This window comes from Nipponia nippon, unplaced genomic scaffold (assembly GCF_047370975.1).
Source record: "Nipponia nippon isolate SJK-2023a ecotype South Korea unplaced genomic scaffold, ASM4737097v1 scaffold_9, whole genome shotgun sequence".
In the NCBI taxonomy this organism is placed as follows: domain Eukaryota; kingdom Metazoa; phylum Chordata; class Aves; order Pelecaniformes; family Threskiornithidae; genus Nipponia; species Nipponia nippon.
The window spans coordinates 14,100,618-14,127,761 of NW_028262413.1; the positions used below are offsets into that span (position 1 = coordinate 14,100,618).

At 42.7% G+C, this 27,144-nt stretch overlaps 1 protein-coding gene across 1 annotated transcript in view; it reads left to right on the forward strand.

The window, feature by feature from the left end:
* The window catches only part of ITPR1 (inositol 1,4,5-trisphosphate receptor type 1), a 186,296-nt gene that overhangs the window by 152,264 nt on the left and 6,888 nt on the right, over positions 1 to 27,144 (forward strand). The window contains exons 53-60 of the mRNA XM_087744237.1: positions 2,910 to 3,032; positions 6,834 to 7,009; positions 8,303 to 8,467; positions 10,143 to 10,338; positions 11,696 to 11,797; positions 13,477 to 13,616; positions 14,929 to 15,094; positions 15,871 to 16,031. Coding sequence (XP_087600363.1) covers positions 2,910 to 3,032; positions 6,834 to 7,009; positions 8,303 to 8,467; positions 10,143 to 10,338; positions 11,696 to 11,797; positions 13,477 to 13,616; positions 14,929 to 15,094; positions 15,871 to 16,031 — 1,229 coding nt within the window. The remainder of the gene's footprint in view (positions 1 to 2,909; positions 3,033 to 6,833; positions 7,010 to 8,302; positions 8,468 to 10,142; positions 10,339 to 11,695; positions 11,798 to 13,476; positions 13,617 to 14,928; positions 15,095 to 15,870; positions 16,032 to 27,144) is intronic.

Below are 27,144 nucleotides of genomic sequence, written 5' to 3' on the forward strand. Positions count from 1 at the left end.
TACCAACGATGACCCTCTCAAATGTGAAAGATAATGCAGTTATTTCCTGCTCAAGTCAACATCTGCCATCTGATACCGCTGTTGTTCCCCATGCTTGAATCAGCTAAACTTCAGTTATTAGCGGAAGAGCACAGGCTGGTCAGGAGCCACCTCCTAGAGCAAGTGTGAGAGTGGACTTGGGCTGTACAGCTGCGTGCTGCTGTCAGCCACCGAAACCTGCCTGCTGTGCCAGGCAATCCACGCCAGCGCGGCTGGCAAAGGTTTTCCCCCTGACAGAGACCTTGCTGGTACTCAGTCAGTGTTGCCTATCATAGAAAAAAAATTAGGTGAGAAGGGACCTCTTGACCTTCCTTATTGTGAAAATTATTTTTTATAACATTATTTCCCTTGTTGCAACCTCTGACGATTGCATTTCGCCCTTTCGCTGTGCACCTCCAAGAAGAGCCTGGACTCTTTCCAGTTTGTTTTTAGGATGCATGTGCACAGTTCACACTAGAGCTGATGATGTGTTGCACATTTGGTAACTGAAACTCAATATTTGCTTCTGATTGTTGGGATGTATGTATATATGTTAATAGGTCTTTTAACAGAGAAAAGCAATTGTAATCGTATTATTTAAATTTATCAAAGTCAGGCCCAGATAAGACTGCCTGAAACTTGGGTCAGCTCTACTGAAATATTTTTCATGTGTATGAATACTAAATAGAGTGGAGCTATTTCCACTGAGCAATGGATTAGTACTTCTGACAGCATCAAAATCCCCAGGAAGCTGCTTCCTAAAATGACTTCTAACAACTTTACAAGAATATGGGAGCATTTGACATCCTAAACAAATAAATTCTTTAAAAAATGTTCTGTAAGATTTTGTTGTTTGACTTACTTTAATTATCTTTGAGGCTATCTCCAGGCAAGCTGTGAAGACAGCCATAATTAACAACAGACCACAAATTGATCAAGATCCACCTGCAGAATTGGAGAATATTTCTTTTTTCTTTAAACTGGAATCATTTAGTCTGTCTCCTAATATTCTGGTCTTGTTTGGCCTCTAAGTGATATTCTACACTTATACAATTGTTTCTCACATCCTTAAATACAGATTTGTGTTTTCAAGACATGACTGGCTGGCAGTGCTCTGTGCTGCACTCACGTGATACCACTTACAGTTTATTCGAACCTGAGAAAGACTTTTTTAAAAAGTCTTTATAAGGACCCGTGTACTTCCCCCTTCAGCTCATGGTGCTGGCTCATAATCTGAGCGCCGTAAGTCTCCCAAGGTCTTAATTAAGAGTTTAAATGAGCCTGCCAAAACCAGGCAGAAGTGCTACACAGGGCAGATAGTCTGTGCCCATTCCCAAATGAAGGTTTAAAGTAAAACCTGGAACTTTACAGTGACTCTTCGTATAACAATTTCATACAAATGAATTCAGCCTGCTTACAAATTCTTCCAGTTAAAATGAAACTGAGAACAGAAATAATAGAGAAATCAATGCATCATATATTTGAAACATTGCTACATCACATTTCCGTGAGGCTTAACATGTGCCTGGCTAATTAGGTGCAATGAAGCTTGTATTCTTACAGTGATGGGGTACCTTTCTGTAGTCCTTCCCTTTGCATTCAGCTGTTCAATACATTTGCTTTTTATGTGCATTTCAGCTCAGTATAATGAGGCATTGTATAATTCTTTTAACCCATTTTTTTGCTTAGGATGCTAGAAGAGGTGATTTGCTGAAGAGAGGTGGTGGCTGCTGTGAGGCCCAGAATTGCTGCATTCATTAATTTACTCTTCTTTTCAGCCCCAGAGTTTGCATTTTTATCTTTTCCCTAAATTTTGCTGTGAGCTTCTCTTCCTTTGCTCTCTGATATCTGTACACGATACCTCCTTTCAACAGGGAAAAACATTAGTTCTTTCCCTTCTTTGAGAGCATTTTTAATAGACTCTTTTTTTTTTTTTTCGACTCTAGATTTCAGCAGTACACAATTTGCTGTACAATGAGGCTGCAGGAGCTAAAATCAGGGGGATTTTGCCTTGATGCAGAGGGAATTACTGTAAGGCAGCTTCTTAGCTGTCCTTGTCATCTTCTGGTCCACGACCACTTCAGAAAATGAGTCCTGCTTTCTGTACCTCTTGATTCTTGCTGCAGAGATTATTAAAATTAGGAGTCTTTTTGAAAATTATTTATATATAGTATTAAGAATTTAAAATGCGCAGCTGTTTAACTGTACACATAGCTCTGTGCAGATGTGCTTGTCTCCTTTGCCCACAGGGCAGAGGGAAGGCCAGCCGAGCTTCAACTCGGTTGTTATTCTGGGGCTATATTCGTCTATCAGCCTGAAGTAAAGATGTCTTACTGGCTTGGCAACTAGTGCTAAACATTTTAGCTTTATTGTTACGTCGCTGTGCTGCATTTTGTGTCTCACTTGTCCACCTTGCACTGTCTGCGCTGCGTTTTTTCTGGCTTGCTGCCCGGAAGGGAAGTTTGAAGGTGGGCAGGATCTCGTGTAGGTGAGCTGCTGGCAGCAGCAGAACTGGGAGGGATGGGGCTGAATCTCACCACTGAGAACACCTACAAATTTTCTTCCTCCTAATTGTTCTTTGTGTGACTCTGAGTACAAAGTATGCGGGAAACCTGGCACTTCTGAACTCATTCTGCTGCTAAATCGTATTTGAAATTATGTTCCTTTTTAACAGGAGTCCTTTGCCTTAAAGCAGTATCTAGGAAACTGGAAGTACCTCAAAGATAAAGAGTAATCAAATAAACTTCAGAATAAGCCATGAATATTACTACTGTTGATACTGTGCTTTTGGGCAAACTGAAAATAAACTAAGTTTTGGTGGAGATTATTTTTTTATATAGACCTCTTACTTTAAATGCTGCATTAAAAAGAATTATTTTTCTCTTTTGCAGCTCAACCTTTCCTATACTGGTGTGCTCGCAACATGTCCTTCTGGAGCAGTATTTCCTTTAACCTGGCTGTCCTTATGAACCTGCTCGTAGCATTTTTCTATCCATTCAAAGGAATTCGAGGAGGTACCAATATTTAACATACAAAAATATGTGAACAAATAAGGTATAATGAGCCAAATTCTGTCCCCCGCTTGTGTCTGCACATCCCCATTTACTTCAGTGGGGACAGGAGAACAGAAATGGGCTTTAATTGCCTTGATTTAAAATGTGCTATTCTCTAACTTACTTTTTCTTGAGGCATTTGTAAGGAAAATGTAGAGCCATGCTTTTTCCTAGGGGAAAGAATTATCAAAGACAGACATCCACCTTTAATTACTTGACTGTTCTACTTTGTTTTAAAGTTCTGTAATTAAGTATTGAACTAAAAATATGAGAAATGTTAATTTGTTGTTTTCCTTGAGCTTGCATTTTATTAATGCCATTTTCCATAAAACTTTCATGGTAACATAGCGCTTCAGGAGGCCTCTGAGTGTTGGGGTCGGGTGAGTGAGATTACCCTGCACTGGCAGGTGAGGCGTACGGGAGCGAAGTGACCTGCCTTGTGCCATTATAAATCGATGGAGAATACAGAAAAAGAGCCCATTTCCCCTCTGTTACCGTCTCTCCTAGGAGTCCCTTACCCCTGCGAGCACTTAGAGCAGGGGTTGCCCTAGGGCGCGAGGAGGAGCGCGCCAGCCATGTCCCCTGGCTTGGGAGCAACCCGCTGCTCCAAGGTTCCTTGCATGAGCAGGTAACAGCTGGGCTTGTGCTCTCATTTCTAACATGTCTAGAGGATCAGAATTCTCATGTCTAGAGAAAAAAAAAATCTCATGTCTGGAGAACAAAATCTATCATTCTAACATTTCTAAGTGTGAATTAACATGTGCGGTTCATGTGGGATTGCACAATCTTGCTGTCATAGGTCTTATGAAAGTCACTTTTGATCCAAACAGTGGGTTTGTGTGACAGTGGTGGTTCTTAGAGCCAATTCAGTAGATACTTCCAGTGGAGTCCTGATGAGACTCAGCTGCTCTTCCTTAGATCCAGCCTCTCCAAGAGATGCACCCCAGGGCAGGTCAAGGGGTGGATTCATGTCAGCAAGAATCAGGAAATCTAGAGAAATATTCTTGTGAATGCCTCTATCATGTTTATCACTTGCAAAGCTGGTGTAAAGGAAATACCTAGGTAGGAGCTTTTGCCGCGACCATGTCAACTGGAGTAAATAAGGATCCCAGCAGTAAAACCTCCCTCAGGGTGATTCACGTTCAAGCCTTCACTTCCCTTTCTTTGAGATTCATAATTCAACGGGGCCAGTTAGATGCTTATCTTTTCCTATTAAACTTCCCTCTGCATCTTTCACATGTTCATTGCTAACTACAGAACCCAAAGACAGTGCAGCTCAAAGATAGCAGTAGCCTGACCATAACAAAATTACAGCTGAGCTCTGTGTGCGTGGCATAAAAGCCGCTTCACCCTTTTTGCAGCTCATCAGTTAATTTAGACTGAGGAGAGCCGTAGTTTTGACCAAGTAGTGGTCAGCAGCTAATGGTCACAGTGGGGTAAAGGCAGTGGGCATGAAAAACGTGTGTTTAGGGGTTCTGCATCCTGATAAAACCTGGGAGAAGGTACAGGCTATTTTGGATGAAAATCCAGTGATCCTGAGAGGGGGAAGAGTTACAGTTACCTTCTGCAACATCAGGCTGTGGCTTCGGCTGCTGTACCTCTGCAGCGCACCCGGTGACAGCAGACATGGGGCTACCCCGATCCCGTTCTGGCCAGCAGTTGGTTGAAAGGTTTCAACAAGCACAAAGAGCAACTGAATTTTCTGTCTCTAGTTTCAAAGATCGCAAGTTAAAATGTAAAAGTCTGTATTTATGGCTGCTAGGAAAGCTAGTAATTAAACAAGTTCATTGAGATTACAAGTTGCAAGACTAGGGGAGGGATCATTTGGCATTTTGAAGATGCTCTACCATGCATATTTGAAGTATTTTATTTATCAAGTAACATTTTGATCAAATCTCTTTCTCTACTAGTTACAGTCAAAAATGTAAATAAATAAATACATGTGCATTTCATATTTAGCTTTAAAAAAAAGAAAGACTTTTCAAAGCAGACCGTTTGGGGGAAGTTGCTGGTGTCTTGAATTGGTCAGGCACTGTGAACTGAGCAGCTGATTAGCATCTGACTGTAGCAGAAGCAGTAAAACTTCTGACTTGAGGAGCAGAAACAAAACTGGATGCCTGGAATTGGGTACTGGAACCGTGAGAATTCCAGAGACAGGGAGAGCTTCCTACCAGGTCCTCCCAGTTACACACTCCTCCTGCCAGCAGTCTCGTAACAGACTCCACATGACTGCAGCAAGGCTTTGCCATTCGGTTGGGAGCGGACAGTTGATGTCCAGTGACCGCTGGCTTGGTGAGATTCATTTGCCAAGGGCAAAAACACCGGTCCCAGTTTGCTCCCAGTCTCTCTCTCTCCCCAGGAAGGAGAGACAAGCCCGTGCCCTGAGCCCCACTCACCTGACCCAGGTCCCACTAAGGGCTTTGTATGTCAGGGCATTGCACTCCTCGTGCTGATGAGCAGCCAGTGGTGTCATGCCTTTTCAAGGTGGGTGTTACAGGCAACAGTTGAGGACTTCATTAACTCTAGTTATTTTTCCAGGCCTGCTGGGAACTGCTGAAACTTGTGAAGGCAAATATATTCATGTGCCGTGGATGGCTTTGTAAGAGCTGGGATGTTCAGACACCTGTGCAGGTGCAGGCAGGATCCTTCAGGATCTGCCTCTCACAGCAATTCCCAAGTCATTCCTAAATGAGCTTCTGCACATTTTTTTGTCTCTCCCCTCTCTGTGCTGTTTATCATTCCCACTCGGGTGACTCTGTTTCAAGCTCTGCACCTTTTGCTGTTTGACAGCTCAAGTAGCAGTGGCTGCGTTGCGCTGGGATCCCAAACTCCCTTCAGACAGCGGAAACATCTGTTCAACTTTACGCTTATTAAGTTTTAATTTCCATCTATCCTCTGCTGTCTTTATTAATCTACAGTGATTTGGAACAAAATTAAATGGCTGCTTGTGGTAGTCAGATGAGAGCAATATTTCCTAAGCCTTCTGAGTTTGGGCGGGGGGAGAAAAAAGCCCTTAGTGAATATTTTGCCAACAAGACACAACATTCCTCTGAGTATGTTCTTGCAGAAGGGTTGCAGAGTGCTAGCAAATTTGAGAGCTCTTGCCTTTTTGTCTGTTGAGGTACCAGTTGCTTGAAGAAAAGCATTTTTTTAATGTCAGTTTTAAGAAAAGGATGTCTTTTATATTCTGCATAAACCCAGGGTAAATGGTATTTTCGACTGAGTATTTTTTATGGCTCCTTCAGAGAAGTGTATTTTTAGCAACACAGGCTGATGTTATGTAAGCAGACAGTCTCATGGGACAGTCTAAATAGAACCAGAAATAGCAAGAGATGACAAAAACTGGTACGAGGTTTTTGACCAAAAGCATAACAGGAGAATCTGCTGTGAATCTGGACCTGGAGGAGTATGTTGTCTGTCCTCGCCTACCCATTCAATGTCTCTACAGAACGCATTAGCAAAATGCCCCTTCTTTTCAGCATTCAAGGTGTATAAGTAATGAACGCTAAAATGAAGAATCCTATAATACTGGTGCTTATCATTTACATAATGCTTTAGTAACAAGTTTGTAATTAAAATCTGCTGAAGGCGCCGGGCTCAGATGTTCCACTTACCACTTTAAAATCAGTAATGTCTGAACATCAGGCTTAATGATGCTCCACCAAAGATAAGACAAAATGGCATTTATTTGGTTATTTTGGTTTTGTTTGTTTGGTTATACAAAGTATTGAAATGGGGTTTGTTTTTTCTTCTTCACCCTAGGTACACTGGAGCCCCACTGGTCAGGCTTGCTGTGGACAGCTATGCTGATATCTCTGGCTATCGTTATAGCTCTTCCTAAGCCCCATGGCATCCGAGCCTTAATTGCTTCTACAATATTACGACTAATATTTTCAGTTGGTTTACAACCTACTTTATTTCTTCTGGGTGCATTCAACGTAAGTATCGAGTGGGCTTTTTTGAAGTTCTCTTGCATATTATGTAAGGGTTTCTTACCTGCTCATGAACATGTCAGGCAAAAATAGCCTGGGACATTGTGGTGGAACTGGTGGGAGGAGTAATTCCTTCTTTGGACTGTTTCTAGCAGAAGTGCTTTGCTGCTGTTCATTTAATCCTGGTTCCACAGGCTGGAGACCTCTAAGGTTTAGCTCAGTTTTGCCACAGTCTAGAAACAGCTCCCCCTCCAGCCATAAATGCAAAGAAGCCTCTGTGACCCTAAAGTACACGGTTACTCGCTCAAACCCGTCTCCCGTTCAGTGACTAAGCTACAGTATTTTTGGGGTTGTGTAAGATTCACTAAACAATGCATTTCCCAAATGTCTGTCTGCAGTCTACCTGCCAGCCAAAAGCTCACACTAAGCAGTTTTGCTACAGTAATGTGTGGACTGAGCATGTAAGCTGAGCCACCAGAGAACTTCATTAACGCTCAAACCCGGATACTTGTGGTGTCTTGTGGCAAGTAAGCCAAAAGTGTTTCTCTCTGACTGAGTCAGCAGGAGCTGTGCAAAGACGCGTCTTCTCAAAGTCCTTGTCTTTATTACGAAGTGCCCAGCTTTCAAGTGCATCATTTAATAGCACTTCTTGTCTTCAAAATACGTCACTGAATGCCAGGTACTACAGAGTCAGAGTTGCGTTGTGAGGTTGGTTGTTGTTACTGGTAATTGTAGCATTTAGCAGGTTCCAGGTGAGTTGAAGGCAGCTTTCCTTCTGGTGTTGATGGCTCGTGCTACACAGGAGGATTACTGGGTGCATGATCCGAGAGTGAACTGCTGAGGGAATATGGAGCACTTGCTTATTAGCAAGCATTAGGGTGTGTTTCGGAAATGTAAGGGTTGCTGTAGGCTAGAGAGTTATTCAACTGCAGAAAGTGCCATGCTTAGAACAGGGGGTTTTTTTAGGAAGGTTTACCTCTCACACCAAGGGAGTGTTTTTACTTTCTTCTTTAAATCTTAGTCTTGATGCCCAACAACAAGCTGGAGACAGGAGTCAGTGCACACGTTTTATTAGACACATGCAGTTTTAGTTTTGGCTCACTCTCTCAGCTGTGCAGAAAACGCAACAGAAAGCAGGTTTTGATTGATGTGTAAAATTCTGTCGTGCAACAGACAGTTCAGCACGGTTGTTGATATCATCATGGAGCTGGAGATGAGTTATCTCCAGCTTTGAAAAATTGCCCTTTTTTCCTGAAAGCCACATATGTTGTAACTAATTTATGGTTAATCTTCACTTAGGTTTGTAATAAAATCATTTTTCTGATGAGTTTTGTGGGAAACTGTGGAACCTTCACCAGAGGATACAAGGCAATGATCATGGATGTAGAGTTTCTTTATCACCTGCTGTACCTTCTGATTTGTGCTCTGGGGCTCTTCGTACATGAATTCTTTTATAGTTTGTTGGTACGTATTCACTTTGCTCTCAGAATGTTTTTCAGTCTATGTGTTTGCAAAGTCCCATCTCAGGCATACCTAGATGTGTCATACACCACTTGCTTTCTGTTTTGCTACTGGGAAACTGTTGTACAGGCACTCTTTTGAGAACTGCACACTGGAGATTTTGCCTGGGAGAAGTTACGGTGGGAGGCTGCGGGACTCCTGCCCACATCTGCTCCTCTTGATTTGTGCGGACAAGCAGCGACTTTTTTATTCTTCTCAAGTATATTATACAAGATGTGTTTAAAGTTAAATTTAGTTAAAATTGCTCATTACAGTAAATGTGTATGCGGTTGCAGTGAAGGTTTTTAGCATTTCTCTCTGTGTCACTCCTCAACTTCTAAGGTACAGGTTTTCTAGATTAGATGTATTGCTCGTGACCCTGCTCTGACTTCCAAGATAATAAAACAATTTAAGATGTCATGGCTCCAAGTAATATAAATACCCGGTGAAGGTTTAAGCCTTCTTAAGGTCATATAAGCTCTTACATGAGGAAAAAAAAAAATCATTGAAAAATCTAGCCATGGAAATGTTAGCTGAACAGTAGACACTTTTGTAGTTACCATGCTATATGACTAAGAGGCACGCAGTCTTTAAGATGGTTTACTCTGTTCTTGTCAATAACTATAACATCGTGTCCATGCTTTTTGAGCAGTTGGTTAACTTTGGAGCGTCTCCGCAACTGTAGCGAGACTCCAGACCTCACACGACTGACACGGACGCCTGGCATATGTGGTTTTTCTGTTTGGAGTGGAATTCATCTTGCACAGCACAATACTTATAAGAATAAGCACTGAAGGAGTATATCTAGTGTTGGTGGAGAAAATGTGTCACTTTTAAAGCAAACCTTAAATCCCGTTCAGAACACTCTTATTTTTGTCCCTTTGTTTGATGCTTGCTACATCCTCTGGGAACTGAATTGGTTATTTTCTGTATTCATGTAGGTCGAGTTTATCAAATACCTGTTCTCTTATTGTCAACCAGCATAGCCAGCAACCTGCCTGGGCTGTGCTAGTGAATTGTCACAGGCCCAGAGGAGTGAAAAATGACAGAAACATCTGTAAAGAAATTTAAACAAAGAATTTGGGCAAAAATATTGCTCATTTAATTATACACTCAATAAACTAAGACTTAAAGGAAATAGCTAATTGCATTTTGAAATGAGCTATTTTGAGATTGGGGGGGCAGATAATACTATAAAAAATATACAACAGCATGTGTTAGCATCTTTATGTTTAAAGCACGCGCTGTATATCTAGCACTTAAGCAAGAATACCTGCCCTCACACCAGGTAGGGACTTCTTCCCAAGCTGCTGCTCAGGACTGGAGCATTGGAGGTGCCAATGAAGAGGAGGGTATGGCTGTCTCCATTCTTCATGTTTCAAAGTGCATGGCACAAGACTGGTACAGTGGGGGTGAGGGACCCCATCTCCCTCGCCTCCTGCTATATTTTTCCTTGCTAATATGTTAAATTTCAGATAACTATAAAAAGGCAAAAAAAAAAGTGCTTTAAATGCTCTTCAAAACATAAGATTGGTATTGTTAACATGCTGCCCCATGTTATGCCAACACATAGCATGCTACCGGTGGTATTGGTAGTACATGTGAGGAACAGCCTTTGCTTTTGTTCATTGTCCCCCAGCTCTTTGATTTGGTGTATCGAGAAGAGACCTTGCTGAACGTCATCAAGAGCGTCACTCGCAATGGGCGTTCCATCATCCTGACTGCTGTTCTTGCTCTTATCTTGGTCTACCTGTTCTCCATAGTGGGGTACCTCTTCTTCAAAGATGACTTTATCCTGGAAGTAGACAAGCTCCCTAACGAAACGCTATTGCCAGGTTGGTACCGGCGACTCATCTCAACGGTTTGCGTTGAAGAAAGCAATGGGCTTTTGTTCCCCGGGGCATGCTGAGTGTCTTCCACCTTTTGCAAGACATACTGATTACCGCAGCAGTCTGACAATTTCTTTCTTACAAAGGACACTATTAAAATGGAAAATAAAAGTTTAAAAAACCCAAACTGATTGGGGCAAATGGGTACCCCAGTATTGTTACAAAACGCTGCAATCTGCTGCAGCATAAAGAGGGATGGAGAGGAGGAACCCCTGGAGATAGCGCTTAGGCTCTTCTGCAAATGGTTGAGATTTCTCCCCTCACTGTTTAGTAAAACAGTTGAGATTATCTAATTCAGCTACACCTACTTCCTCCCCCAATTTAATTACGAGCAGACTTTAGGTAGGCCATCGTGGAGAAGGCTCTGCACTGGGAGAATTCAGTTCTGTCTCGGTTTGCCAGATATTGAATGCTTATATTGGCTTTTAATGGTGGGGTTTAGTTTCAACATAACAAAAATTAATATTTTATCTGAAATAACAGACTGAATATAAATGAAGGGCATCAAAGAGATGCTCCTATGAAGCAGAGGTTCATCTCTTTAACTCTGGTTTGCTCATAGTTTTTCTAGACTGTATTAACCTCCCTCAAATACTTGCTACAGTTTAAACTCCATAGCAGACTTCTCCGTGCTGGCCTTAGATTTCTTATTGTAAGTTAAAATTTGGGGGTTTTTCCACCCTGCAGCATCAAGCAACTAACTCAGTGGGTGGGAAACACAGAAATTATAAATTTGTTAGAGGAGAGGTTTGGGGTTTGTCTTTTTCTGTCTTCCGTTTTTTTTTCTCTGACACTTGAGCTATTCAGACAAGTAGTATTTGACATTCCCACTATTTGTTTCTAATGTTACTGGGAGAGACGCAAGGCTTACTGACCCTGTTATTTCATGTTTCCATGCAGCTGGAGAAATGCCAAAGACATTACTATGTGGCAGTAGGTTTGTTTTGATACTTGCAAGGCATTGAAAGGCAAGTTTTCAAGGCACCTTGAAAATTCAGTGTGCACTAGAACATAGTGTTTTTGGAACAATTTCAGTTACTCCCTCAACTGTGGAGCTGATGCAAAATAAATGCACAACTTTGGTCTTTAATTCATAGAAATCAGAAGAATTTTATGTTTGAATTTAAAATCATTGAATGTGTAAATCCTAAAGCCCTTCTAAACTCTAGGATAATGTACTGTTCTAAATCTGCCTAGTAATTGCACCCTGAATATGATGAGGTACCTTAATATCTGAGAAGTAATCTTGCAAAGCATACAAAACGTTAAACTATCCGTTTGATTCATCCCCTTCTGTTTTTAGATCGCACAGAACCAGGTGAGACCATGACCGGAGAGTTTCTCTATTCAGATGTATGCAAAGCAGGTGGCAGTGAAAACTGTTCTTCGATCATTCCTTCAGACCGTAAGTATCTGCTGTTGAATTTGTAACTCACGCCCTGAGTTTTCACACTTTTTCTAGTTAAGCACCGTAAATTAAAAAAAAAATTATTACTTTTTTAAAATTCTATGTAATAAATTGGGGAACAAAGCTATCATGAGAGTATCTAACTTGAAAAAGGATTCATTTAGGCCAACAGCATAAATGGCATTTGTTACATGAAGTGATTAAACTAGAGAAACCTAGAACTAAACCATATTTTGATAAAACACTGTCATATTCTTTAATTTTCTACCTTATCAATTTGAGAAGGAAGTGATGCAGTTTACCTTTTTGCAAAGTTTATTATTTTAAAACATTAGGCTATTAAATGTGATCTCAGAGGATAATGCCCTGTGAAATATGGAGCAGAACATAATTTATTGTCAGCATTATTCTATCTAGCTAACTAAGGAAACTGTTTTTAATATCGTGGCAGGAAGTACTCAATGGATTAAGTAGACAGGGTAGGTTTGGGGGTTTTTGAGATCAAAAAAGTGCATGCAAGATATTACTCGTAGCATAATCACCAGCCTCAGATTGGGTATTGAAATATTTCAGTTTTATTTTCTAGAAAATGTAATTTACTTCTTGGAGATTTAGGATGCTGGCTGTGAGAGCCAGACAGAACATCACTATTTCTCTTAGAAGCGGAGCTCTTATATGGTCAAATGTTTCAAAGGTCAATAATGGCCATGAGCCCATGCTCGCAAGAAGAGATGGCTCTGTTTTGCTCAAATGTCCTTTTTGATAAACTAAGATTCAACATTGATACAAGAATAGCTGCTTTATTCAGCTCTAGTAGGAGTGTGCTTCTTTGTTTTTATACACTCTGGCTGCAGAAAGGAAAACTCCAGAGATGTTTTTATATCATAATCAACCTGATATCAGGGTCTTATGTGGTCAGGGATATTAATGGTGCCCAAAGATTTGGCCATTTCTCTGCCATCTTGGGGTTTGGCTATTTCTGGATTGCATGGGGCCTTTCTAAGGCTGTCCGTGGGAAGGTGGGATCCACTCATGAGCATTTTTATGATGAAATGAAAGTCATGAGACTTTTAATGGGTACAGGGAGAGCATATGAGACTAGGTAATTAATTCTAGCAGTTCTGCAACTGAAACAGTGAAGTTGGAGGCTTCAGCCAAGTGAAGAGAGGGTCAAAAAAAGTGTGTTACTTTTTTAGTAAAATGCTGTTTCCATAAGCAGTGATATTTTAGCCATTTGAAAAATACAAGTCGAAGTTGCCATTTTGAGTGCAGCCCAAAGGCTGTGCAATCTGTTAGGCACCAAGGGAGAGTGTAAGAGGCAACACTTTGTCCTCTGAGCTGTCAAAAAGCTATGATTCTGTATAAACAGGCATCTGGTGATCTGAGCTATGCATGCTAACAGAAATGGAAAGAGAGATTTAACGAAGTCACAGACAGCAGTTCAAGCACAAAAGAAAACTCTGCTGGTGGGGAGAGGAGGGCAGGCTGGAGCCAGAGCAGAGACCTGCTCCGATGGTCAGCTCTTTGCAAGAGCTAAGGAGGTTTGCAATGCTGGCTGGGAGTCCGGCAGTTTTTGCAAAGGGGGGGGAGAGAGCCTCACCAACAAAGAATGGAGAGAGTTACTTAAAACCGATCTTCTTGCCTTTGAAACGTGTCTTTGCTTGCTATGTTAACAGAACTGATTGCTGAAGAAATGGAGGAAGAGAATAAAGAGCATACGTGCGAGACGTTACTGATGTGCATTGTTACTGTACTGAGTCATGGGCTCAGGAGTGGGGGTGGAGTAGGTGATGTGCTCAGGAAACCATCCAAAGAGGTAAATTATCACTGAATGGGGGCAGAAGAGTGATAACCATGTAGGGCTGGGGATCTGGTTCTGCTGGGGAAAATGTGTATACACTCCCTTTAAACAGATGTAGGATACATTGCGACTAGAAGGGACCACACTTTCTCTCTGTGTAATATAGTTAAATCTCTGTTGGATCAGATTAAAAGGCAGACAGTTCAAAGAAGCTTGAGGGCTGTCCAGAATGGGGCCCAACAGAACAGAAATGGTGTAGCCAACAGTCTGTGCTTTGGGAGTTCAGGATCTGAAGAAATAAGATAAGTACAAGCTAGTGAAAGAGTAACATGAGGTAGCAGAATGAAAATGCAGTGGTAGCTGATACCATGCTAGTGGCATGAGTTTCTGTGGACAGCATCCCTAGGGAAAGATAAGATGTGTAAAACAGGGAATGGATGAGAGGACAGGGACCAAGATGGGTTGGAGCTGGGACTGTGGGAAGGAAGGAAGGATGGATGTTGTTTGGAGCCATCATCAGAGAGCGCGGACCAGTCCAAGCAGCAGGAATTTTTCACAATACCCAAAACTGCCCATATAGCTGCTGCTTTAGCTGTTTGTGCCCGTTTGAGTCGCAGGCTGTCCTCCATCTAGTCATTCCCCAAAGCCACGTTAGGAACCGAAGGAGCAGTCTTGGTCAGAGTGAATGCTTTTCTGTATTGTCTGCAGTTTCAAAGTGTTTTCTAATATTTAGCCTTGTTTTCTGCTTACAATGGTTTAAAAGTTACATAATTCTTCATAAAAGTTTGGCACCCAACTGGCAGGATGATTCTGAAAATGGGGGTTAGGTATTCAGGTATCCAGGCCTGCAATAAATATGAAATGGGTACCAGGAAGTCCAACTTCATGTCCACATACATGGTTGTTAGCATAAATTAAGTGAATACTATTAAATTCCAGTAAAAGACTTCATGGTCAACACTGATACTATATTGATATACAAGCAGGTTAATATAAGGATATAATTTGGATGGGCTTGCAGGGCGGGGGTGAGGAGAGAACAAATTTCAGTGTTTGTGAGAGAGAAGAGGACAGCCTTAGACACAGCGAGCAGAAAGAGCAACTCTGTAGAGATCGCATACTGGCAGCTGACTAATTTGGCTTTTCTTTCAGTAATCTTGCATTTTAGTTTCACTTAATGTTTTGAGTTGTAAGCTATCATTGGAGAGCATAAAAATGGAGACTCTAAAGGGAGGGGTTGTGGGGCAGCATGCTCTGCTGAACTGAGAAAAGCCATGGTAAGGTGCACATATTTGGGTTGTTAATTATTAAAATATATATCTTGCAGGAACCTCTCTTTGCTGCTAGAGTGATATATGATCTGTTATTCTTCTTCATGGTCATCATTATTGTCCTTAACCTGATTTTTGGTGTGATCATTGACACTTTTGCTGATTTAAGGAGTGAAAAACAGAAGAAAGAAGAAATTTTAAAAACTACTTGCTTTATTTGTGGTAAGTGTAGAAACATACTTAAGAATAAGGGGTTACTCTGTCAAAGTCAGAGGTAGCTGCAAACTAGCAGGAAACAGGAGTCTTGAATTACTGGCTGTTCCTACCTTGCATTCCTCAGCTAGTTGATATTCTCGGGTACCACGTGTGTAGGAGTTTGCCAGCAGGAAGAGATGGGGAATGTATGCTCAGTATACCGGTTTTTGCTCAAATCTTTAGTTTCTGTTTCTCCTGTGCTTCAAATAAGAGTTTCCTATTGGAATGGGAGAGATTTTTATAAACAGTTGTTTTTTCCAAGGGTGCAGAATGTTGGAGTAGTGCCTATGAAAGTTTTTCCCATGAGTAGATTGGGAATTAAGCTCCCGAGCCTTTGAGGCCGGTGCAGTTAAATGAGATGGTCGTGCAGAAGTTGCATAACACACAGACTGGCAGAAGTAACCTTTTGAAGCTTGCTGCAAAGCAAATGTTGCATTTGGTATCATTTTGCCCCAAAATAGGAGATGAGTTATGAAATCCAACAAACTGACTGCATTTTTTTAACCAAAAGTTTTCTGTTAGGTATAGTAAGTGTGAGCAGTACTTGTTATGCCTTCTTTCCTCTTCTCACTACATTGTGGCCCTTTGTTAGAGAGTTTATCCCTGTTATTCAGTGTTCATTTAAGAATAATTGTGACTGTTAAGAAGTGCTGCAGACTGTAGAAACAAGTTTTGTTCTTAGAGCTCACTTTCTTAGTACCAGTTCGTAAATGCTAAGGGTTATATATGTGTCATTCTTGTAGGTTTGGAAAGAGATAAATTTGATAACAAGACAGTCACATTTGAAGAGCACATTAAAGAAGAGCACAATATGTGGCATTATTTGTGCTTTATTGTGTTAGTGAAAGTAAAAGATTCAACAGAATACACAGGACCAGAAAGTTATGTGGCAGAAATGATCAAGGTGAGTTTGAAGTTTCACTTTTTTTTTCCTAGATTAGACCAACCTACTGGCATATTTGGTAAATATAGTATTCTGTGTTTTATTTATTTTGTACGCAAAAACTTGGAGTAAGACTTTTTCTACAATAATAGGCTCAATCCAATGCCTGTCCTTTTAGAAGCATCTTCTAAAGATAATATCCTTAAGATGTACTTGGCAAGAGAACTCGATAAAAGACATTGTGGTGATGGCAGCACATCGCAGCATGCTGCAAATGGATGGTGCAGGCAGGGGCACTCGTGGGAGCCGACATGTGCTGCAGCACCGCAGTCACACGGCGATTTGTGTCTGCGTACCTGCAGCTTCTCAGCCTCTAAAACACTCCCGTGTGTATGCCAAAGTAGGTGGCAGTGAGCAGTGACAGCTAGTAGTCTCCATGGTTTTAAATCAGGTGAAGAGAAGCTATTCTGTTTTGAAAAGTATTGTTTAAGGGAGAATATTTTCAAGCTGGTGGAAGTAGCTGAAGTGCAACAAACATGTTATATCCTGTCCCAGTATAAATATCTTACATTGACTTGTAGGATTTGTTGTCGTATGATTGTAGCTTATTATTGTAAAAAACTAAAATTAATATCTACTCAATTGTAAGGCCTTTTAATGAGAGAATTAAAAAACTTGTCTCTGCCACGCTGCAGGTTCAGAGCTCCTGGAGTTAGATCCTAAACCCCAATTACTAATTTGTGTCTTCTGGATGGTTAGCAAAACCTGTTTCTGATTTGTAAAATTTCAGTTAGTTATTTCTTTATTTGCCTTCAGACAAATAAATAGCAGAACACTTTTGTCATTTGTCTCTAGCTTTTTTTGCCACAGGGGTATAACCTACCTTTAAGCGGGCAATTTGTCATGGCCCGGTCAGCATGTAAATCCCACCAAGATCTCTTAGAGGTTAAACATGTTACTTCGGGGTCACTAAAGTGTACGTCCTAGTTCTGGATTTCTGCCTCTGTAATGAGGGCTTAAAGAAATCTTGTGAGCAGTCACCTGATAGAGGATTAGCACAGTGAGATAACTAAGTACATCACTGCTGCTTTCTAGTCTGACTGATTATATTGCTCCCTTTATTTATCCCACTGGAGCAAGCATAATTTCAGGGGGAGGCACTGTACTCTTTAAAATGTTTCTGCTTGTAAAAGACGATTTTGTGTTGTGTTAAAAGTAGGGGTTTTTTTTTTAAATTTCAATTAACGAACAATTTATTAACAAATTGCTATTTCAGATTAACAGTTCAAATTAGATAAGAACCAAAAAACAGTCACTGAATATGTTTTCAATAAATGCAAAAACGGGAGAACTTTTACCAGAATTCCTATTCATAGAACTGTCAGCAAAGGCTAATTACGATGTGTTGAATGGGAATATGGATAAATTATGCATAGACCAAGTGTCTCTTGCAGATGCAATTTCATGTAACTATATGCTCTAGGTAGAGGTTTGGAGTATGTCTTGTAGTTGGTGGTTTTTTGCATTTCATGAGCCAGTTTTAAACTGAGAACTGACAGCAGGGTCTCACTGCAATGCTGTTGAAAGCGTGGTGTAACCGTATGAGCCGTGGAATAGGAAGTAAATTTGTTTTGCACATTAGTGATCTGATCCAGCACGGGCATGACCGGAGCAGCTGGGGCTGCCGCCGCCCTGACATGGTAGTTCTCAGCAGCATATTGCAGTCACCATATTCCTTAGGACTGATCTAGCAGAGCTTACTCTGAAACTCAGAAGCAATTTCTTTCCATCATCCTTTAACATTAAAAACATTCTTTTCTACCCTAGAAAATCTGAATGTAAACCACAATGAATATATTTCTCTACCAGACCTGTTTTAAATACTTCTGTAAGAGTCAGAAATCCTTTTTTCTGCCTAAGGTGTATCTAGGCGTAACTTGGGGCACGGTTCATCTTTTACTCAAGCCTTCTGTCTTTGTTCCATGAATCTAGAAGGACAGGCAAAAGGAAAGCCTTAAATATGTCAGTGGTTCCAAAGATTCAGATTCACCTGTTGGAGGTGATGGTTTATTTTGTATTTGTACCAAGGGCGAATGGGAACCTGTGGTTGCTTAATGTCTGCAGCTACGGGATTCTCCTGGAAAGCCTACTTATGTCATGGTTAGATTTAAAAGGGATTTTCTCCCCACATTTTCAGACTGAAGGTGGCACTCTAACATCTTTAATAATGACAAAGATGGGGCATGTCTTTTCCATGGGCTGTTATGCGGTACCATTGTTCAACTGCAGTTTATACCCATTTTTAGTAGTTGAGGGTAGGAAGCATAATGTGCTCCAAATCATACTGTGATGACAGAATACACCTCAAATATGCTTCACCTTTCCTCTGACTCCCAACAGAATATCTTTAGAAAAGTCTTGGATTTCTGCCTTTTGGCAATTGTAAAAAAAGAAAAGAAAAAAAAAATTTAAAATTGCCTCTTCCATGTAGTATTTGTGGGTTGTTCCAACACCACAGAACATTAAAAAAGAAATATCAAAAAAAAAAAAAAAAAGAATTTAGGACACTAAAATTATATTCACCATCAGCTTGTGAGTTGCATCCAGTGCTGCTTGTACAGTGCTTTAAAGATATTTTAAGCACTGTGGTATCAAAAGAATCCTGGACAATTTCACTTATGCCGGTTAGTGAATATTCAGAAGCTTTAAGAGTGATCTTGAATTTTGATGTTTTCTTGTCTAAAAATAATGTGTGTAGAAAGGCAATTTTGAGGCTATCCGCTGTACTGGAGATGGCAGAGCTGAATCTTGCCCATAGAATTAATCTCATAGCCTGCAGGAGTCTGACCCAGCATAAAAAGAAATTGTAGCCTTGAGAATCAATGATTAACTGCAATTCTTCAGTGAATTTTATATTTCTTCATGGATAGAAGCTCATTAAGTTAAAACGCAGCATGCAGAAAGAAGTCAACAGTTAAACTTGGAAACAGAGTTTAAGGTTTAGAAGTATTTTGAATGCTGTAAGCCTGATCAAAACAAATATTAAAAAAACCAGTGATCTGACAAAATAAAATCTAATTTACTGTGTTTTAGTACTGATTTGTAACTATATCTTCCCTAACATTTTTCTGATACAAATATGGGTGTGTTGGTGCTCACAGTCTCAGATTGTTTCTGTTCAAGTTCCCCCGTGTTGGGTGTTCGTGTGCCGCCACGTGGGAAGCAAAGTGGTCTGTTAGCTGCAAGTCCAGACTCTTGATAGGAGGCCTGGAATTCATCGCCAGCTTTTCCCCCTGTAAACAGGGGTAATACTCACTTACATCAGTAAGATGAGCGCATGCCTGCTGTGATATGTGATGTAAAACTTGGGATATCTTAAGCATCTTAGCTGGGAATTGCTAGAGCAATGCAAGGGGGGAAATGGGATTGCTGGTTGTGTTTGATGTAGAAGCTGAGCTTGCATACACTCCTGAGCTGCTGCGGTGAATCATCCGCTGTCCTGAAGTCCTTACCAGCACTGGCGTGGTTGATAACCTCATGGATTTCAGGAGATGGCAAACAGAAGGTTGGCATGAAGCAGCTCGTCTTCAAAATGCATTCTTGAGCCACCTCCTAATATCTATTTAATAGCACAGACAGTACTGTAGGATGTGAGAAAACATCTAGTGGTAAAAGAGATGGTCTTTAATTCTTGGTGTTTGAAGCCCTCCTGATGACCTAACTTCTGTTCATCGGGCTAAATCACTGCAGATGTGCGCTTAAGATAGTGAGGCTTCAAGATGGATCAATGTCTTTTGAAAAGTGTTTATCTGGAAAGTATGCTAATGGTGCTGCAGAGCTGGTAGTCCAGCGCTTCCTGCGTTTCCCAGGAACAAAGGCATATGGTTCAGCTGCTGTGTGGCTTTGTAGTCACCAGGGAAGATCAGGTGATGTCTGAGTAATATCAGGTGTGTAGGAGGTGGGGGGGATCCATTTATTGTGTTGGCCAGACATTGACATCCCCACCCAAATGACTAATGTGAACTCGGTGCAACTCCCTACAGATTAGTTCATTTAAATGTCTTATCTACCCATCCTGTCTTGAGAATTTCTTAAGTTTTCTGCATTTGCCTGCAGTTACTGTGGCAGCCTCGCTAGCAGCAGCCCCAGCAGTACAGCTGTCACTTGAGTCTTGGCAAAGGTCTGCTACAAACAGCTGTTCGCAGGCATTTATAATATGTAAAAATTCTTACTCTGAGGCTCGATACATAGAAAACCACATACACACTTCAGTTTTGTGTGCATTCGTAAGCTGCTGTGCATGCAGCTGCAGTGTGCTGTCACTTGCATGGACAAATATTTGCATACACAACTCTTGCATACCCTAACGTGGGGATTTGCATATACACCTTCACATCAACGTTTGATCAGTGTGGGTAAGAGCTGCATGGCTGTGAGTGATTTTTATGCACGCAGGTGTGCATATTAAAAAATAAAGGCTCATTTGGAAAAGTTTTTAGCACAAAGCTTCCGAACTAGCTCTTGCAGTTGCCACAGATTTTTTAATCTACTGTTGCACCAAGCAGGATACCTTTATTACAAAAGCGAGGTAGAGAGGTGTAAGGGATTGCCCAAGCTCACATGTCCAGATCGAGAGTACTGAGTCCTGTATCTTCAACTGGATTGTGTTGTCATTTGAAAATGAACCATTTATAAATAGGAGTGATGGTGCAGGTATCCTTAAGGCAATTTGGAATGGAAATGAAGGCTAAAGATTTCCTTTTGTGCCCTAATTAACCTCTTCATACAAAACTGGACATTTAAATATACTATTGGGCTTTCTTCTTTTTGTCTTGAGCTATGTGCCATACCATAATTGGAAAGTATTTCTTACTACTGTTCTGAGTGTCCACTGTAGCCTGTAACTTCTGCCAAGACGTAGCCTCTCAGTAGGCAAAGGCAAGGTTTCATCAGTGTCAGGCTTTTAAAATTGCATTCTTCCAGAAGTGCAAGTTTGACTTGAAACCTGTCCTAAGGAGTTAAACGCCCAGCCACGATTTTCGCTGTGCTCTGAACTCAGCAGATGTGTGTGATTCACAAGGCTCACGTGATGATGGCTTTGAAGGGTTGCTGTGTCCCCAGGCTCTACATCCAATATAATTTGGTTGGAGATGGCCAAGACTGGGTTTGAACTGCAGTGCCTATAGGAATAAGAAGTGGCAGGCCATGATGCTTCAAACCCAAAGCATTTCAAAAGGGGCTTAATGATTCCAGCATTGATGAAACACATGTGTACAGCTGAAATTACAGTCTGAGAGAGTATTAGGAACTTAGTTACATTCATGTGTAATTTGTACTTGGAAATCCTGTACTTTGGGGCAAAATCAAATAGAAAAGATTTGTCATATCAATACTTACCAACCCAACTGCAGATGCAGAAGAGAGCAGCCCGTACAAATAACTTGTAAGCAGTTGCTCGGTTATAGATGAAGAAACTGGGGTTTCAGGGCTCCGGGTCGCAATGACACTGGGTGCAAGCCGGGAAAGGAGGAGGACTGAGGAGGTCAGGATCTGAACTGGGGCTGATAGTGCTTAATTTGGTGGTATCTTCCCAACAAGCTGCATCTTGAGATGCCTTACCAGAGTTAGCCAATTTAATTACAGGATTAAACAATAAATAATAGCAAAGGCATAGAAGAGCCAAGAGGTGTGTTTGGCAGAAGGCCCTTGGCTACTGGAAACACTGTGTCATAGGCATAGGTCCCGAGCTTTGCATTTAGATAGCAAAGCAACTTGTTCCACCCTTGAAATCAGCATTAAGGTGCAAACCAGAAGCTGCATGGGGAGAAATGGTTGGTCAACCTCATCTTTCCCACACAGCATTAGTATGCTTTTCCCTCCGGAGGTGTGCAAGCTGGTGTGCCCTGCAGCGTGCTACAGAAAAAAACCTCTGTTGCTGGCATTAACCTTACATGGCCGAGTTCTTTTTTTTCCCTGATAAACTACCTGGGCAGGCATCCATGCTGGGAATATCGGGTTAGCATCCCCACTAACAACTCAAGGGTTTCACTTCGGCTGAGCGTGTGGCCCGAAAAGGGCCTGGGTGGGTGAAAACTGAAGTAAAGGCTTCAGCCCAATTCAGTGCAATGGTTTGTTTGCATAATGCGTTGGGATACGGGCGGATCCCAAAGCAGCTTGCAGGGTGGGCGCCATGTCCTTGCTGCTGGGGCACTGCCAGCACATGCCTGGGAGGGAAGGGGAAGGTTTCCAACTGGAAACCATCGAGGGTGACACGTTGGGGAAAATAAACCGCTCAGTCTGCAATGCTGGCCAGGACAAAAAAGCCCCATGGGGCCGTGTGTGCCGAGGAGGTGGCCCGCGGCTAGGGCGAGGCAGCCGTCCCCTGAGTCATCACTGCCACCTCCTCCAGCCCAGCAGTGCCGGGGAGCCCGTGACCCTGTGCCGCGGGGTGCTCCGGGCTGTGCCGGATGCGTTGTGCAAGAGTAGGTGGGTGACCGCAGCCATCGCCACCAGCAGCTGTTTGTTCAGCCTTTGCATGCTTAATTGTTTTGTCCTGCCCAGCTGATCATGGTGTAACACGTCCTACTTAAAATGTAGATCCAAACAGCCAGAAGTAGGTTGCTGCGGAGAGCTGGCACTGTCACTTCTGCAAGAGCAAGGAGATCGCCTTCAGGGATTCCCACCGGCGCTGTCTGCCTCAGTCGCATCAAGCTGGGTGATGCTTGGTGGGGTAACTTCACTGCTGGTAAACACAATGCTTGGCTCACGTGGGTCACCCGCAGCAGAAATGTCACTGGGATGTAGAGGGGGGGATCATTTCATACAGGGATGCAGTCATCTTCCACCTTTGGAAATGGTGCCTGCCTTCCAGGTTCCCTGTTCTGCACCAGTGCAAAAGCCACTTAAGTATTTTAATCTATGGCAGCAGTGAAAAAGGAGATTTTTATATCATTAGCCTTATATTATCAGCCTCCTGTTTAAAGACATGGCAGATGTGAGGGTTTGAAAATACTCTTGGTGTGGAGGGGGGGCACTGTCGAGTGCTGTCCTTCATGGAGAGGGGAGAAGTGCAGCTTGGTGTGGAAGAAGTGATGGTGAGCGCTTTGCAGAAGAAAGAATGAACCTGATGTGGGGTTTTTTCCAGGAAGCACAGAAAGAACCAAGAGGAGTTTCATCTCACCACAAACAGAAAAATTAATTTTCAAAACGCTTCACGAGGCTCTGTATTAGCTGTACAGGTATGATTTTTAATGACACGAGACAGAAACTGAAATTTGCTGCTGCCACCTTCCCCTACTAGGTGACAGATGCTGGGCAGCCTTCCGATGGCAGGCTATAGGGATTTACTTTGACAAGCATTGAATTAGCCCTTCAGCACCCATAAATACTAGGCGCAGGGGTAGCTGAATAAATGGGGACCCAGAAGAGGAGCGGTGACTTCCTCGGGGCGGCCGGCAGCGTCGCGGTGCCAGAGGTGAGGACGAGCCCTGGTCCCTGCCGTTAGCGGCCGCCTCCTGCCCAAGGAGCGGAGCTAATGCATCTCTTGGCATGGCTCACGCTGAGGTTGCTTCAGAAACCTTTCTTAGAATAAACTCTTTGGCAGAAGTAGGGAGGAGCGGGCGCTTCTCAGAATGAATTGCATCTGCATCATGCAGCGCCGCTTCCTCTTTTTTCAAATTTCCAATCGTGGACGGTCAGCATCGCCCCCATGTCTGAGATTTAATGGTATTTGCTTTACAAGAGGGACTTTTCCAACTTTACCTAGAAAAGAGCTAACCCGAAACCCAGCACTTGTGGTTAGCCAGCTTCCGTCAGTGGCTTTAGTCAGTTCGTCTGTTGAAGCAGAGGAAGCTGCGACTGTGACGGGAAGAGGGAGCTGACTGCACACCAGGATCCCGGTGCCTCTGCTTGCAGGAGGACCACAGCAGACAGTGCATAACTGCATTGGTATGCGAGGTGCCAGCAGCCAGGAGGGCGCGCGGCAGGACAAGGGACAGGCAGGGAAAGGGATGAAGGGGGAGCCTTTCCCTTCATGGCTCACTTAGTGCCTCTACAAAACTACCAAACCCCCAGTGAAAGATGTAAGACTGTATCTTTAAAGGCACCCCAGTGTTCAGTTAAAGTTCAGCAGAAACTAGATCATCGAGATATAAATCTTTTATTCAACCTTGAATAGAAGCGCTCTGCAGAGGGAGCGCTGCTGGCAGGCGCGGGGCTGGGAGCCGGGCTGGCTGCCGCACACCGGCCCAGCGGGCTTGTCAGCGACTGACCTTTCTGCATTCCTGCTTATTTCCGTTTTCAGTGTCTCTGCTGGAGGCATCGTTATTTATTTATTTAGAATAACACACACACACACACACACGCACAGAGGGACAGGCGTTTGGGCCCAAGTCTGCATTTCAGCAGGCTGGTCACATCCAGGCTCTCGAGCTTCTCTCCCTGGTGCTGGTGGAGGTTGTAGGAACAGGCTGAAGGTTTCCCATGTGAAGCCAGAGCGAAGAGGTGCAGGATCATGTGTGCAGAGAGGAGGAGAAAGGGGAGAAAGAGGAAGAGGTGTGGCCCTGCGTGCTGGCAGCATCCCCGCTGCCCTCTCCGGAGAGGTCCCAGCAGCCACCGTGGGTCAGCAGGTTCACTGGTGCCCGTGTTACCTGCATCGATGCAGTTTTACCTGCACGTCTGTCCCCACAGTTTCTCACCTCAGGGTGTTTGCCCAGGCTGTTTGGGTGGACATCCCTTTATTTCTTGCTGGGTGGCAGCTGGACACATCCAGGTGAACTTTGGGTTTGAGTCGTGCCAACAATCTACATGAAACCTGAACGGGAGTGCAGGTTAGGTCCAGCCTAATGACATGGGTTGGCAAAGTGAGGTGTAGGTCCTTCCCTGAGCCTGTCTCTGCACAGTAAATTGCTAGGTGCCCCCTATTAACTCTTTCCTGGACCAGGACTTAGCAGGGGTATTGCCAGTTCCAGGCTCGAAAGGGAGTCCTGTCCTCACAGCTCAGGAATCTGCCTGGGGAGCCATGAGTCGTGTTTCCTTTTCATTAGCCTTCTCCTTTCTCAGCTTGTGGAGTTCACGTGGAGCGTTTTTGTTTTTAATCTTTCACCATTGCTATGAGAACTAGAGAGGCACTTCATTGTTTTTTTTCAAGTGAAAGCCAAGATTTCCCATACTCAAGTGACTTCAAGAGCTGGGGCTTTCAGAAAACCAGTGAGCATGAAACTTCTGATGAGCCTACAGAAGCTGGCAATGCTGTGATGCTTGCTGGTTTGGTTTCACCATCCGAGACTGCCCGTCACCTTCCCTGCCTGTAATGATCAAGTTGCAACCTCTGCAGCAGCTACAGCATTTGCTTATATTGCAAAGTAAGGTCAGAAAAGGTTTGGGGTATTTATTAATAAGATGTTGCAGGCAGGGAAAGGTTGGTGTTTCCAGGTCTTGCTCCCCTCGTCCCCTTCATCCTTCACAAGGATGGGGCCTGGCAGTGCTCTGGGGATGAGCTTGGAAAGCTCACCTCTTTGGGAACAAGTGAAATAATAGTATTTCCACAGCAAGTAAGGAGTGGGCAGGAGCTTTGGGGCTCTGCTCCTGCATCTGCCTAGAAACCTCAGGACACTGACCTGAGGGTCCAGGCAAACCCGCGAATATAAATTGCATTTTAGTCGAACTTGCCTTGTCAGTGAAAACCTGGAGGAGAGCAGGGAGGGGAATAGCACTTCTTTTAGTTTGTCCTCCCTGGATGGGGAGGGGAAATACTTTGGGGGGGAGGTGCTGGACCTGGGCACAAGTGATGAGCCTGCCCTCTCTTCCCTAACGAGGATTTTACTATGGCTGGAAGAACACAGTGAAGTGTTGCCTGTTACTACTATTAAATCTTAATTGTGGGACTGTCGTCTCCTAAAGTCCAAAATATTTTGGCACTTGTCTTGATAAAATATATGTACAAAAAAATATGCCTTTTTCTTTTATTAGCAGAAACCATCTGCCCTGTAAACAGAGATCAGGAGGAAAAAAGCTTTCCTGGCAGTTTTGCATCATGTGGGAATCCTGTGGTGCGCTGCATGGGAAAGGGCCTGCTTTCTGCCTTTTAATCTCAGCAATAGTAAACTCCAAGCAGATCAGAAGCAACTAATTTAAGATGATGAATCTTGGCATCACATCTGAATTGCAGAAAGGACGTGACTGTAAATCTCTGTAGAGGTGCACAACCCTGATTTAAGCAGGATGGATGCTCCTGGGAATGAGTGAGCGTGGAGGGGGAGCAGAGAGATGGGGGAGTGGGTTTGAGTTAGAGATTTAGGCAGGAATGGCAAAAAGCCAAAGAGAGTTTGCAGTGCCATAAAAATAAGCTGTAGGTTTGAGAGAGAGCCCAGCGAAGAGCCTGGCCTGCGAAGTGGGGTGAACTTTGGTCGCCGTTAATCAGTGATGTTGATCGATCTTTGGTTTGGGATACTCTTAATCCAGTAGGCTATTGTTTAAAATATTACCAGTTGTTGCAGTGTCACCTCTGAGAGTGCACACATCCTTATCTCATCCAGAGTTAGTTTAACTTCCATTTCAGAGAGTATCTCCAGCGTGGGAGGAGAGCCAGACTAGATAGGAAACCAGTTTGGTGTTGAAATTTAAGGTGTCAAGATGCGGTATACACCCCTCCTCCTGTTTTGTGGCTTTCTATTCCGTTCCTGCTTTTATTTTTAATGTCACTGGCGTGTACATGAGTGTATGTGTGAGCCTGTATGTACATTAATAAAACCGAGCATGTGTCTGCTGAAGTTCCTGAACATGGAATATTAGAGAACTTGTATGCCTGAATGAAAACTTTATTATAAGCAATTCAGTGTAACTTAATCTGTCCCACATTTTAGCCTGAACCAGCCAGTCAGAGTATGATTTTTTTTTCTTTTTTCTTTTTCATTAAAAAGGAAGTATTTCAACTATGAAAGTATTTCCAGGTAGAATATGGTTTCTTTCATTAGAAAGCACAGGAAAACTTTGCTTGACCAAAAAAGCAACCCAGCTTTATCAGCAGAAAATCTCCAACAAACACAAATTAAAAGACTATAAGATGGCAGCGGATTTCTAGCACTGGAAAATGCTTGTCCGGACATGAAATCCGGGCTGGTTTATTGTCCAGTGT